A 15,897-nucleotide genomic window follows, 5' to 3' on the forward strand; every position below is an offset into this window, starting at 1 on the left:
GAAAATGGGAGGTCAGCAGGCATGCATAGTATACATGTTCTCCCTTGTACACAAGGTTAAAAATATGAAATAAGACCAACAACTAAAAACCAGACTTCTTTGAAAAGGGTAAATGAAAGAATGGTTGTTTCTCCTTGGGTTCTATAGCACCCAGTAAATAAAGGAAGATCCAGCTTGCCTCCAGGAAATAGAACCTAAAAGGCTCAGGTGTTTAGGGCTGTCTTCCTTGCTAATGATACATAGAAATTATGGGACTAAGTTTGTTGTTTTTTTTTTTTTATTTAATGGTTTCATCTTTTTCTATTTTTAACACTGCAGTTATTTCCATCTTCCCTTTTGTCACTCTGGTATAAGATTGAAGTCAAGTATCTGCAGGTTGGAAAAACTCAATGAATGATTCTGAATAAGCATCTGAGACCTCACAGCACTTTCTCTGCACTCCACTCCATTATTTCTAGATTCAGCTTCTAGTCTTTGCATGCCTTCCCTGAGGCCCTTGGAGGAATGTCTAACATTAGCAGTGAGAAGTGCATTTTCTTACTTTCCCAGGATAAAGGAACAAGAACATTAGCAAAGGAACAGATGATGTTGACTGAAAGTAACTCTGGGACCCGCATCTGGGGGAAGCATCACATGCTCATCATCATGTATACCATGGAGGGGGTGACGTTAAGCATTCTCCCTAATATGCATTGATACAAAGCTTTAAGTCACAGCTCATCATGGGTCACATCTTCAAAAAACAAACACACATTATTTTGTGAAAAATCAAGAGATAGCCACAATAGACTTCAAATTTCTTAATTTCACCTTAAAAACTTAAAGCTTTATATCTTTATTGCTATTCCTGAAGCTGGAAATTAACAGATAGTATTCCATTATTTATTATTATTATTATTATTATTATTATTATTATTATTATTATTGTCAAAAGTTCTGTTCTCATTGAGTGGCCATAGCCTTAGTTCTTTAAATAAATGAGATAATTGGGCTAATTCTCCACACATATCTCCCTTTCATCCTAGGTTGCTGGTGTCCTTGAGCTGTACGCACTAGGTCTTTCTCATCGTCTGGCAGAAGACTTCTGGAAGTTGCAAACAACGCTATCTCCTTGGGCCTCACTCAAGGTTAGGAAGTCTTTGTGAAGGAAATTCAATAACCTGCCTTCCTTGCACAATTTCTCTGCCCGTGCTTATCCCTACATCCAAGGCTTGCACTCCCAGCCAGCTTGATTGAGTTCAGCTAACTTGCATAAACACTGCCACATTTCTCCAAAGCCCTTGGCCAGGGGTGGGGGAGTTCCGTGAGGCAAGACGACTCTTGTTCTGAATCACAAGTCCCCAGATACAGTTACTGTAGAGTGTGCACTTTGGCTTCCCAGTCATAACCAATCCACTGCGCATTTCTCCTTGGACCTAAGTCAGGAAGCACTCAGTACTAATGAATTTAAATCTGGCAGCTGTAGAGTGCTACACAAATGTCCAGCTACTTATGGCTAATACTGTTAAAAATAAATTCAATGCTTTGAGTTTAATTTTACTCTAGCCTCTCTTTGCTTCAGCACACTGCTGGCCGGCAGGACAGAGAGCTTGAGCTGGAAGGATGCGATGTCACACCAAGCACATGTTTCCAGGTCATGTGCTCTTTGGGTGCCCTCGAAACACTGAACACATTTTGTGACAGTGCCTGCTTAAACGTGGCATGTTTTGCTGCCTTTGTCTGAGTGTCTCAATTCAACTTCCCTGAGTAACTGAAAGTCCATCTTACCTCTGCAAGAAGTACTGCATCTGACCAGTGTCTGCAAGTCTCTCCAGGAGTAAGATAGCATGATGGATATCCCATTGTTGATGTTTAGGAAAACAGGACCAAGTTACTACATACACATTTTTAGTTTGTTGGTTGGTTGGTTGGTTTTAGCTCTGCAGTTTACTTATTTTTGTTGTTTCTTTATTGTCAAATGAGGTCACTTGCCCTTAGTTTATCTATGTGAAGTCTTCCCATGCCTATGAGTACAGAGTTGCTAATAGTTTTAGTGGCCTAGAACATTAGATCCTGACCACAAGTTTTAATAAAAAGAAAAAAAAAGTGGTATGCTGTGATGAAATCTATTATACTTTGAACCAATGTGTCTCTCTGTGCTTGTTTTAAAATGATCTTGAGCTTTGGATTTTTCCTTGATTCCTTACATTTATAGTTCAAATGTCAGCTCTCCAATCATCTAAAAAATGGGTTTTCCAGTTTTTGTTACCTACTCTCACTTAAACTGACTTGTAGGCATTTTAAAATCAAAATTACATGGCTATTGAATTCTTTGAGCTTTCATTTAAGTAACAGAGCTAGAGAGCCACTACTGGAGTACTACATCTGCTTGTGATCTTTTGACAGGAGCTATGACTCAGGTCTCACTGCATACCACCTCTCTTTATTTTTCCTTATTCTGAAACTACCTTCATCATCATAAGAAATTGAAAACACATATGATTTTTCATTTCTGGTTGAAATGAAAGGCCACCTAACAGAAGTCAACACATTAAAAAATGAAAGTCTCCAGATTTGACTACAAGTAAGTAAATCTTTTCTTGTCCAAAGAATTCTGACAATTCCTTTGTTTGCCCACATCTGGGAGACTCAGACAATATTTACTAGTGCAAGTGAATATGATCTATTTCTACTATAACCGTGTTCTTAGTTGGTCTCCATCAAAAATCCTTTTGAACGGGAACTGATGCAAAAGGATGCAAGTTTGGTGAAAATTAAATAAAAACAAAAAAACAGAAAACAAACAAACAAACAAAAAAACAAGCATAGCAATACTGCTATGTAGAAATACTGCTAAAAGCTAAAGTAATGCTACAAGCATAGTTATTGCAGTGAAAGTAATACCTTGAGTTCCGGGGTCATGAAATAAGGGAATCCTTCTAAAATTACAGTCAAAGGATGCAATTGTACACAGCTTTGTGACTGAGCTAATGCTTACACGGGGTGAAAAGCTGCCTGGTTTTGCCGCCTTAACAACTTGATCCATTCATTTAGAGATCCAGAGTTGAGCTCAGCCTTTTGGAATGTGCAATATATAATTTCAAAGTAAAATACTCATGCTAGTTCTTAAAAGACAGAACAGTAAGGGTAGCATCAAGAATAAAGAGTTAAGATTCTACTGGAGACTTTCTCAGGTAGTGACTTGCTCAGCACTGAGAACTAGATGATTACAGAAGCATCCACTCCAATATTTGGCTGGCATGATAACCAAACTAAAGAGAAGAGCCATTGTATTTTAGCCTAAGGGAAAGATAGATGAGTCTTAGTCATGTTTCTAAGTCTTTAAACTATGGGGTGTGTCTTCTCCTCTTGAGGGTATTTATTTGACATTGCAAAAAATAAAATCAATTATTTTTTGAGGCATGGCTTTGCTCTGCATCTAAGTTTGCCCTGGACCTCTCAATCCTGTTGCCCCGGGCTGCAGAGTACCCCAGGCTGCAGGCTTGTACTACCATGCTGCTATCAGGAGAATTTCCAAGCAAGGCTGGAACTAGATTATGTTTAAGATTATGAGATGCAAATTCTAGTATCCACAAGAGCTTTACCATTTCAGCACGAATATATATACAGGGAAACATGAAGTAAGATGAACATATTTTGGCTACACAACACAAACATCCCTGTGCTTGAAATGAATTTAATTTATTAATTATTTTGGCATTGTTTCGCCGAAGTTCAAAATGACTAACACATTGAGAAATCAGGTGTTTATAAATCAAACCTTTTTGAAATGCAGGGTAAAGATGGTAATCATAGATTCTCTTGACTTTACTTTGAAGGACAACTCATAAGATTATTTATGGAAATTATTATCTTCAAAATCCAAACCTTAGCCACCTGTTTCAGAAGGAGACATATTTTAAGAGAGCAGAAAGAAAACAGACACACCCTTTTCTGAAAGATGAGAAAGTTGAAGTATATGCTCTCAAGGATTCCTTCCAACTGTGCATGTTCAGCCTGCCACATTTCTGTGATGTTAAAACAGTAAAAGATGAGAGGAAATTTGCAACAGCTTGTTTCGAAGACTGCTTAGGGAGTAGGATTTATTATTTCTAGGAATTGTGACTTCCTCTGTACTTTCATATGACTTATAGCACTAATCCTAGTCTTACAAAGTTTAATAAAGGATGTTGTGCTCTTGAACTGCCTGTAAAGGACAAAGCCAGAACTTTTCCTTTGAAGTTCTTGAAGTCTTTCCCCACCATGGCTTTGCTATTTTTGTTCTGTAGTTTTTATTCCATTACCAGGAGAATCTGCTGTCAGGATGAAATCAAAAAAAATTTTTTTTCTAGTCAATGAATATTTAGAGAGCTTCCTTTCCCAGTTTTGTGCTGCTATAATGAGAACCCAGTAGAATTATGTCCTACAATTTAATCAAACTGCTATAATAGACATGCAACAAATGATTCTGAGACATATTAATATCATGCAGACCTAAACGCCAGCCAGTGTTCTCACAGGAACTTACTAGTGAAAGAGGAAATAAAAGCCAGGCCTTCAGGGCACCCACTGCTAGGCATTCTGTGTGGTCTCCCACACTGTTTCCCTTTTGAACTTTTTAAGTCAGCAGCAAATTACCATAGCTGTAATGCCACCAAGGATGCTGGCATTACATGCCAAGAGACAATCAATTTGCTCGCTTCTTTTCCTGACACTGTCCAAGCAACCACTGTCTCACAGGATGACCAGGGCATCAGGAGGCCATCATGGTGCAAAAATCTGAACTCGTTTTTGTTAGTCTGTGCTGTCCTTAAAGCTACATACCATGACCATCATCCAGGAACTCTGTGATGGTGGCTGAAGTGCATTTGGACCATGGCTTAGATGCATCGATTGATGTGAGGATTGACGACATTAAACGCTTGTCCTCTGTGGAACCAAAATTCTCTTCACAGAATTTGGAATCGTCATGGGAGAGGCCAAGTAGATGTCCTAGGGAGAAGAACCAAGAATGTGAGTGCCACAAGGAAGAGGGGAATTGCCAATTGCAGATGATGCTGAATTTCTATTTCCACCTAACAAGTAGTTAGCGCCCCTACCCCCATGGCATCTAATCAATGATGAGTGTAACAGTCTGCACATCCAGACTGACCCTCCTGGCATATGGAAGTTGTATGATGTTATGAAGTAGTTTCTTTGGGTGAACATTTGGATGGAAATTGAAAACATACATGAAGAAGTAGATAATCCCAAAGTCCATCTGGATCACATATGCTAACTGACATGTAAAACCTCATTTAGAATCATGAATTTGGGAGGCTTCTATGGGATTATGTCACAGCCCTCACCACACATTATCTTTATTGTTAGTATTCTGCCTTCTCTCATCAGCTACAAACCCCAGAAGATCAAAGTACCTTTTCTGCATCTACAGCTAAAATCTTTTTAATCTGTCTTAATGCTATGCATGCAGCAAACAGTGGGTGGTTTTTGGATGCCAGTGGCTTCTGTTTTCTTCATTCAGTACATAGAATAGTTCCCTGAGATGACCCAGAGATAGAAAAGAAATAAAAAGTAACATTTAGAGGCCTCCTTGCTGCATAAAATGCCATCTCTCATCCCTGTCCACGCTGTGTTTTATATATAGTTATTTAGTGAATTGTAGATAGTTACTCGTCTCACAAAGAATCCATTTTTAAAACATGTTCATCTCTATTGTGTTATGGACATAACAAAATCAATATACTCATTTTGGAATGCTAGTGATGGATGAGGAACCAGATGCCAAGAAGAGTGATGGTTCCAAGGCCAGTATATGTGTGCACTTAATCCTTGAATACTTGCATTGACTGCTGCATCCTCATCTATCCAGGGTGCTTCGGTACACTTAAATTCTTATAATCTGAGTAAATTGCTTCTTGTTACTCAATATCATTTTTTTCCATAGCCTAAAGGCTACATTGACATTCTCCTATAAATCCAAACGGCTTTGTAAAAAGAATTCAAGTAAGTAGTTGTTAGGAGATGTCACTGTGTAAGTATGTTTCTAATACTGGTTAATTAGTAAAGCACTGTTGGCCAATAGGAAAGCAAGAGAGGAGGGACTAGGAGACAAGGAGGAAAGAGGAAGTAGAAAGGAGGAGTCAAGATAGAGAGTCTGGAGAGAGCAGAACCGCCAGCAAGAGAGCATTCCGCAGCTCCCCCTCAGACCTCCTTCCACAGGTCACTTCCGCCCCTGGCTCCACCCCCCAATGGGCGTGGTCATTGCCACAGAAGGAGACAAAGTGAATATCCCACTAGAAGTAGTTATTTCAGCAAAGCTCTCAGAGTCCTATAAAACTCCCAAGGTCATGAATAAGACAGTACAGCAGACTGGTCACTTTTTCCTGAAATTCTTACACAGAAAACGCAGGAACTCTGGCCATCCGATCAAGAGTCCAGTCAATGTAGAGCCATACAGCCCAGCAGAGATGACTTAGTCTTTCCCACCACATTCCAGCTACTTTGGGCCAACTTGTTAAATCACCAACACCTCATAACAAAATTATTCACTACGCAGCTGACTGCCCTCGTGCTTGCAATGGAGTGGCTGCAGGTCAGTGACCTTCTAATTCTCCACATATTTTATGCTATTTATTTGGTTATTGCCTTCAGCAGAATTTACAGAATTTACTGGGCAAGCGAGATGTTTTTTTTTTCTGAAAAGCCTCTCCATTTCAACTTATAGCGGCTTTGATCAGTAGCCCGAATACCTGTCACTATTTGTGAAGTATGCCCCAAATAACAAGGGAAGCAAGATTGGCAAGGGCCTCTCCAATTTGTGAGGGGTATGCAGATATTTTTTTAAAGGGTGTCAAAATCCACAGAAAACATATTTATTAACATTGTTGAAAATTACTTACTCTATCCAGCACATGTTGAGAAAATTCACCCTGCGGTCCCTGGACTTTTCCAAAACAAAAACTTTAACAGTGGAACCTGCTTGGAAGTTTCATAGTAGGGACTTGCATTGTGTCATAAGAAAGGAAAGAGGGAAATGTGCCCAATAAAACCTCAGTAACAGGATATTTAGTCAAATCCATGTTTCAAATTTAACAATATGTGCTTTTTGCATTATATTTTTTAAGATAGTCACACATGTTTAATGAAGCCAGAAGTTTTCCTTCCAAACTGATATAAATAGCATTTTCCAAAGGCATTTTTATTATTGCATCGAGGGATTTTTCACTTCATTTGGAGGGTGTATTTTGGATTTATGGTTTAAAATATAGTATGTATGGCAAACATCAAATTCACTTTGAGGATTTGAAGAAAGTGTCTTGCTTTTGTTTCTGACACACACAGTGGTAACTCCTATAACTCCTAGGAACTTAAAAATTTAAATTCTGTCCACCAGGCAGTTTATTTTCAAAATATTTTAGCATGATTTAATAAATCGTTTAGTATGCTATTTCATATCATACTGTGACTTTTAATGGTCTCTAAATTTAGCCATCTAAGTTAGTTGCCGTGAAAGACACACTTAGGCAAGTTCAACCAGAAAAGACTGCCAGTCCGAACACTAACAAATCGGATCTCCACCTCTGCATTTTGTAAGATTCCTCCAACTAGACAGAAATGCGGCTGGAGTGTTGGCTGGAAGACTGGCATTTAAAAACGCTCAGTCCACCATGAAGAAAGCCTGTAAGCTGCCTGGGGAAAGGCTGTTCTCTCATGGGTGGCAGGAGTCATGGCTCCAGAGGGACAGTTCAAGCACCCCACAAAGAGGCAGCCAGTTCCCAAGTAGCTGGAACTAATGTACTGTGAGAGACCCATGTCACTTCCCCTCCAGAGCTGGGCAGGAGTTGAAGAAGAGGAGGAGCAGCGGCCGAGGTGTCAGATGCTCTTGAGGGAAGAGTAGACACACATACTGAAGGTCACAAACAGCAGACACCGTGTGTGTTTAAAACCCATGTCCCCAGTCAGTGGTGTGAAGACATTTAATGTCAGTCTGAAATTTGCCAGCAGCATCATTGAGACGTGGAATAAGTTACAGACAGACGCATGAGGTGCTCATGCTATGCGACAGGTGACACTGTAGGACGTGACAATCCAGAATCTAGGAAATTTCAGCTTTAACGTCACAGCTGACAGTCATGGATTTCAAACAGCTATGAAGGAGACGCAAAATGCACACACATCTGACTGACAAGGATGGGTTTTAATTCTTCAGACAACTGCTTATTCGGGGGAAGTTAGCTTGGGAATCACCACGACGAAGATGTTTAAAGTGAGCACTGGGTGTGATTTAGATATTCATGACCCAGAGGGCAAAACAGCCCAGGAAGAATCATCTGTGGAAGTGAACCCGTGAATGTGTACATAGCCTGAGCTAGCTGTTCCCCTCCCCCTGTATCTTCTGAGCAAGAGCGCAGTGTAGTCTGTGCAGCAGTGAGGTGTTAGAGGTCAAGAGGCTTGGGTCCACAGGCAAATGGAAAAAGGCCATCCTTTCCCTTGGAGTTGTGAAGATGTATTTTTTTTCCCTCTTAGGAGTCAGCATATAGGAATGAAAGAGTACGGTGGATTCCAGGCAATTTAGAATGATAAAATATATTTTGGGGAGTTCCCTTAGTCAAATAGGGTACCCAACCAAGAGGTAGAGATGGACTTGGAAGTGGCCATTCACACTCAGGGGGTCATATTAAAGACCCAACTTTTGTATAAAGGAAATATCTGTTTATGTATTTAGAGCCATTTTAAATAGTAGACTCACAAAACGCCAAAAAGAAAACGGCGTTAGCGGTTTTGTTAGCCTTCTTTACACCCTGGCGAATGGGTGATAACTTACTGACGTTCATTTTTTATATTCCAAATAGACACTTGAGGATGCTCTCACCTTCTTGTCTAGTGAATCTGGAGTTAAAAAAAAAAAAAAAAAAAAAAAAAAACATATGCACCTAGGGAAAGGCAGACATTCTTTTTTAAAGGCAGGTTGTAATTAATCTAGGCTGGCATTTTAAGCTTGGTCCACAGCAAAGGATAAACTTGAACTTCTGATTCTCATGCCTCTGCCACTTGAAGGCTAGACCACAGGTGTGTGCTCACACTCTTGCTTTATCCAGCACTGGATATGGAACTCAGGACATCGTGAATTCAAGGAAAGCCACACCAGCTCTGCCACAGCCTCAGCTGAGACACATTACGTTCAAGGGAACCTCTGGGTTAGCTTCTCATTCCATTCAGGTATTACCGGGCAACACTGACCTCAGGAAGGAAACTGAGTGTTTTGCTAAACTTTGGTCTGCAAATTAAACTGACTTTCAAGTTCTGGTCTCCTGATCCCAAACTAACCAATAGTCAAGGGGACACAGCAGTACCACATTCTACAAAAATGTCCCAAGAAGCACTGTAATGTGTTTTCTTGGGAAGGTGCAGCTCAGAAGAGGCATCTGTTTCTTAATGAGGTCATGTTTTTCATCTACCTAATTTTCCAGCTGGGATTATGGAGGTGCAAGAAGGTCTGGCCAGGGGTTGAAAAGTGAGTCAACAGCTCACAAAGGACAGAATCTAGAGCTACCAGAAAGAGGAATCATGACCTCCAATAATCGTAGGGGGCATATTCTCCCTAACGAAAACCTTTCCGTAGAGGTGATAACACTAGGAAACATTCCTCTGGGGGAAAAAAACACATTAAGTAAAAATGCTTAATGTGGTCTTGGGTGCATAATTTGGGAAGAGAAAAATAAATGAACTTTTCAATCTTATAATGATCTCTCATTTTAAACTAATTTCATACCCAATAATCTCTAGAATCTCATGGTGCAGTGCTATTAAAATCTTGGTCTCTGGAACCAGGTGGGTTGCATCTGAGTGCCACCCTTGGAATATTCTAGTCATGGACCTTAGACAGGTCTATAAATTTCTTTGTATGCCAGATTCCTCTTCTTTTGGGTGCCTCATGTTGTGCCCTGTGCATGTTTGTGTGTGTTGTGGGTGCACATGTGTGTGCTGTTGTATGTGGGCCTGTGTGTGTGAAAGATCAGTGGAGAACGTTGGCTGATTTTCTGCAGGCATAATCTACCTTAAAATTGTGTTTTGACACTTTGTCTGTCACTGACCTGGAATGTTCCAAGAGGGCTAGGTTAACTGGCTAGCAAGAGCCAGGGGTGCACCTGTCTCTACTTTACCACCACGGGATTACAGGCAGGTAATTTGGTGTCTGTTTTTGTTTTTGTTTTGTGTTTTAATGCAGATTCTGGGTATTGAACTCATGTCTTTGTGTTTTCAAGCAAGCACTTTACCAAGGAGCTATCTTGCCAACTTAGTATTTGAAATAAGTTTTAATATCACCGAATGCCTGAATTGAGAGGGAGAGAACAATTTCCTAACTTGAAAAGAGAAACAAGCCACACATTCTGACTGCAATCTACTTTTTAATTGCATGTTCAACTAGCTGCTGTCAACCTGTGTGGCGAAAAAGAAAAAAAAAAGTCAATTGGCCTTCCCTAGAGAAACATGGATTGGGATAAAATTTATTTTTAAAGTCCTAATAAACATTAAATCTTGCAGTTCTTGAGACATGTAACCCATACCTATTTGTACCTTTCATCCCTGGTCCAAGAAAGACACGGCGAGGTACTGATTCAAGTTTGGCAGGAAATATGCCTAGTTTGTGTTGATTAAAGTGACACGTCTGAAGATAAATAACAAGTTGGGTCCCAGCTTTCTTCTTACTTCACATCTGCCTTGCCAGTTGAACGTCTGATTCTGTGGACTTGCCTTTGGTCTACCAAGTTTTGGGTGGAGGAGGGGCCCTTCAGTTTTCCAAACACAAACTTGTTTAATCTAATCATCTATGGGGCAGAGTCATACCCTGCTCAGCACAACCCGAGCAGTCTCCAACCACAGCAAAAGGCAGGCAGCCCCCTGTTGTGTCTCAACCACTTCCTAAGTCTGCCTGAGGATTTGGTCCTGCTCTTTAAAGCTGCCTTTAAAGTTTTGACTTGGGAAACACACTGAAGTCTTTCTCAGTGGAGGAATTCACTTAGCACATTTTGTAATTAACTACTATAACACAAACCTTTTGTGTGCTCATGGATTTCATTAATCTTAATAAAAATCCTATTGTTCCCCTTCGTATAGTAGAAGCTGGCTCAACATCAATAAAACGATTATTTTTAATGACCACATGTGCAGCAGGTGAAATCTTTATTATTACAAGTCTATAATAAAAGCTTGACAAGTTAAAAAATATAAACTCAGAATGTAAACTTACATCAACTTGAAAACTCTCTGCCGCTCTCATTTGGATTGTTAAAATGGCTGTAAACACATTCCTCCACCCAAAGCACATGGATGATTTGGAGCAACATTTTGAAATGTTCTAGCTATTGAGTCGGTATTTACTGTGCACAGCCTAGAGAGCAGAAGGCACCTTAGAGCTGCCTGTGGGTCTTGTCCATATTAATGAACATTGCTCTTGCAGAAGCCTGCAGCCTGCATTGGCATCAGATAACTATGCGCCTTCAACATTTTGCATCTCATTGTTCATTTGATTTTGAGACTGACTGGGTTAGCAGGAGGACAGAAGAGTCCTAGCTAACGCGGGGAGCATGCAAGAAGAACTGGCAATCTAGTCTATTCTGTTCCACGACCTGCAATTTTACATCAAAGGGTTTCTGTCTCCATTTTCCCTTTTCTTTTTGAGACAGAGCCTCACTATGTAACCCAGGCGAGCTTAGAGCTCATGATCCTCTGTGTCAGCCTTTCCAGGGTGCCATGACAACCACCATCACTTTAATTTACCCTATGTGTAAATTTTCAACTTAAGAGTTGTTTATTTATTTTCCTTTTAACTGGAAGATATGGGGCAGGGAGGACACTTTGTTTTCTTCCTGTACAACTGTAGCCTGTATTTGAAACTACTATATACAGCAAAAGAAGGTCTTTGATACTCCATGGGACCCTATGTCAGTTAATAGAAGATATTCCTAATCAAATATATTCCTTTACTTCCCATAGAAAAAAAATAGATAACTTATGCTAGAGTGTGGATATTTCCTTCCAGCTCATGTTTTGAGCACAGTAATACACTGACAGCATGTGCTTGAAATGAAGGAAGCTGCATGTTTTGGAATGGGATTCAAGCAGATTATAAATACTAGAAAACCACTGCTTCAAAATGTTATTTTTATAACTACATATGTGTTATGTATTTTCCAAGTCTAAAACATGGATCGAGCATGCAACAATGGGGAAATAAATACTTTAAACAGATCAGCGAGTTAAGGTCAAGATGTCCCAGAGACAAGACTCTGACCATCCACAGAGATAAAAATCTTATGTAAGATTATCATTTCTAGAAATGAACTTAATAGAAGATTTAAAAAAAAAAATAAAGAATCAAATCCATATTCCTTAACCTTTGGACCTTAGATATCTCTTTAGGTCATTTGCAATATAAAAAGGAAAATCAAGCAGGCGACATTTAACTGGGAAATGAACTATAGAGAGTTATAATGAATCAAAGAGTGATAACACAACCAAGAAATTCAAGGGGCCACCAGGATGTAATGATATGCAAAGACACAGGTTTGACTCTGCATATAGGAGCTCACTATGCTATCATGTTTTTCCTCTGTGCTATTATGCCTGTCTTGCTTTGCCTAATGGTGTCTGGCTCCATACCTCCCCCGCCTCACCAGCCTGTGTAACACAGAGTCCTTCATGAAGAATTTAGGACAGGGAATGTGACCTTGCTAGACTTAGATACTCTAATCCAGGTGGTGTAGTATGGGAGCCAGGAGAAGCAATCAAGAGACTATGCAGAAAGCCCAACATCTCTCAGGAGAGGAGGTCTGAAGGAAGCAGTGTCCCTTCCTTAAGAATGTGGCTTATTATTGGTTGACCATATAGAGACAACATGGATGATCAAGGTGTCTAAACGACCTGGAGGAGTGAGATTCCACAGGGAACTGACAAGGACTCGGCTTCCTCTCAGCACTTTGGCTTAAGTGAAAGATGTTCAAAAATGTTTTGGACGGGATTAACATCAATGATGCTATTGCAAAGGCTTTTTCCATCAAAGATTTATATTTGATGCTAAGGAAACTGTCAGTATATCAATATCAGGACCGGTACTTGAAATACTGATGGAGGATGTCCTTCTGAATATATGTTTCTCTTATTGGTTGATGAATAAAGCACTGTTGGCCAATGAGGCAGAAAGATAGGCTGGACTAAGAGATGAGGAGAATTCTGGGAAAGGTAGGCAGAGGGAGCCCACCAAAACAGACACCATTTGGGCCACCAAAGGAGGAACAGGTCTGGACACTTCTCCTGTAATCCAAGACCACATGGAAATACACAAATTGATAGAAATGGGTTAATAATTAAGACAGAGCTAGCCAATAAGAAGCCTTAGTCATCGGCCAACAGTTTAATAATTAATACACATTTTTGTGTGGGGCTGATGCAGTGGGACCTGATGGGACAAGAGAATTTAGCAACAAAATATAATAGTTGAAATGCAACTACTTAATTCTGTTCAACTGCTATCACATTTGCATTTATGAAATTGTCCCTTTCACTACATATTATTCTGCCCCTCAAAGAAATGTGGTTAGATTTTGGCACCTTGTGAAAATACACAGGTTGCTAGGAATGTGGGGTAAAATTTTTAATTTTCATTTAAAAGTTGAGACTGTAGCTTTAACAAGCTAAATATTATAAATAGAAATATTGAAAATCTAGATGCTATAATGATTGGATGATTTCTTCATACCACAAGTCAAGATATAAAGAGATTATGCCTAAATTAAGAAAGGGAATGAAACATTTAGCTAATCAAACTGCAGTAAGTGAATGTGAATATAAGTGCTACTCACTGTCTACACTCCATCCTATTTGGTTTCTAAAATAATTCTGTATAAGAGATAGCGCTGCCCTTATATTTCAGAAATGACAGCAGAGTCTCAAAGAATTTAATAAGAGAATGATTTGACACAGAAGGGAAATTCCTTTAGTAAGATACGAAGTTGTATGTATCTAATATTTTGTCCTAAGTACTAAATCAGTTAGTTTCTTGTACATCATTCTCCTAGGTCAGTGGCTAGTTTTCCATATCCCAGGGACATAGTTTAATTGTTTACCTCTGCCATCAATTTACAGTTGTAGGATTTAGAATTACTAGGTATACTAAGCTAATCGAACATATGGCATTATAAGTAAACTATGCTGAGAGTCAGTTTGGTTCCAGCTGCCTCACTACTGGGCAGGAGACAAGAATATTTCCCACAAGCTACTGGTTCCCTTTGACAGGAATCTACTATTATCACTCATGATGGGGGCAAAACATGTTAAATTTCTGTGCAAACTGATTATCTCTGGACTGGTCAACACTGTCATGAACAACTTCTAAAAGGGATGCCTCTGCATTCCATAGGCAACTGTGGCAAATTCTGTCTAGGAGTCAGTCATTTAGGGATGCTTAAAAAAAGAGAAAAAAGGCAGGAGAAAATTTCTCCTTAACATTTGAATGACACCATCAAAAGGAAACATCTACTGTGTTGCTGACTTTGCCTTCCTTTTCCCTGCATTAGTTAACCCTGAAAATTCAAATAAAAACAAATGTAATACCCAATGGTACATCTGAACCAGAAGAAATCTGGAATTAATTGCCAAGTATTTTGGGTCCTGTTGCAGCTGTTACAAGTGTTTGATTTGGCGAGGGAAGAGAAAAGACGCTGCATACCAATTTCGTGAGCCACAGTGAAGGCCGCATGGAGGCCATCATCTTCAATCACAGCACAGCTGCGCTCCGGGGAACATATGGTCCCAACGTCTGCCATTCCCAGGGTGTCACATGAATGATGCCCACATAAATCCTGCCGGGGAGAAAGAAAGAAATCATTAAAATCAATTTACATCCAGAAGGAGCCACCATGGACAGCCACTCGCTCACCCCAAATGGCAACATTGAGATATGTTTATGGTGTCACCTGCTCAGTGCTGGAAGCCTTCCAAAGCAAAATTCAAAGCAGAAAGTCTTCTGGGCTACTTTGCAATCCAGAAACACAGAAGGATAAGAAAAAAGAAATCAACGGCATTTTAGAAGATGCCATGATTATAGCTTGTCCATTACAACGCAAGCCCCAGAGCCTGAAAGCTTCAGTGCATACACAACTGTCAAGGGTTACATGTGTTCAACATAGAAAAGCATACTATTCTCACATAAATTCAAGCTTCTTGGGAGAGAGGCTGAATAATTTGTTTTCTGTAGAGTCAATCTGTAACCGCACATTTGTGATAGGATATATATTATTAACATAACTGTGTTTATACATGTATTTGTGTATATAAATATATTCAGTCACTTATATAAGAAATAAGCTAAATTTTAATCGAATATATATATGTATATATATACCTATATATATATACATACATAGAAAAACAAACTTTCGTCTGTCCATTATTACTTGAAAGACCAGTTTTGAATTTCACAGTTGAATCATAATGTCATACACTGTGTCTTACATAGATTTTTAATCATTTCACACTTATTTACTGGGTATGTGAACTTGTCTGTGTCCTAGTACATGTACGGTTGTCAGAGGACAACTTGTGGGAGTTAGGTTTCCATTACCACCACTAATCCAGGACAAACTCAGTTCATCAAGATTGGCAGCTAGCACCTTTATCCACTGAGCCATTTTGCTCATAGCTTTTAGAACAGTGTTTCTCAACCTGGTCACACATGAGAAAACATGTGTGGTGCAAGTATGTTGCACAGGTAGATATGAGTGTATTAATTTTAGCATTTAGAATCTCCACAGCTTTTAAGATATCCTCAAAAGCAAAAATTATCACATCATACTAATTTTTAAACATCAGTTAAAGACGTCAACAAGACATAAAAGAAATAAGGAAGATAATAGA

At 39.4% G+C, this 15,897-nt stretch overlaps 1 protein-coding gene across 1 annotated transcript in view; it reads right to left on the minus strand.

The window, feature by feature from the left end:
• Positions 1-15,897, minus strand: part of Adamts5 (ADAM metallopeptidase with thrombospondin type 1 motif 5) — a 37,118-nt gene that overhangs the window by 11,920 nt on the left and 9,301 nt on the right. The window contains exons 2-3 of the mRNA XM_051191801.1: positions 14,711-14,843; positions 4,804-4,971 (exon numbers count right to left, since the gene is read on the minus strand). Coding sequence (XP_051047758.1) covers positions 4,804-4,971; positions 14,711-14,843 — 301 coding nt within the window. The remainder of the gene's footprint in view (positions 1-4,803; positions 4,972-14,710; positions 14,844-15,897) is intronic.

The sequence above is a fragment of the Phodopus roborovskii genome, unplaced genomic scaffold (genome assembly GCF_943737965.1).
Source record: "Phodopus roborovskii unplaced genomic scaffold, PHOROB, whole genome shotgun sequence".
NCBI classification, from domain to species: domain Eukaryota; kingdom Metazoa; phylum Chordata; class Mammalia; order Rodentia; family Cricetidae; genus Phodopus; species Phodopus roborovskii.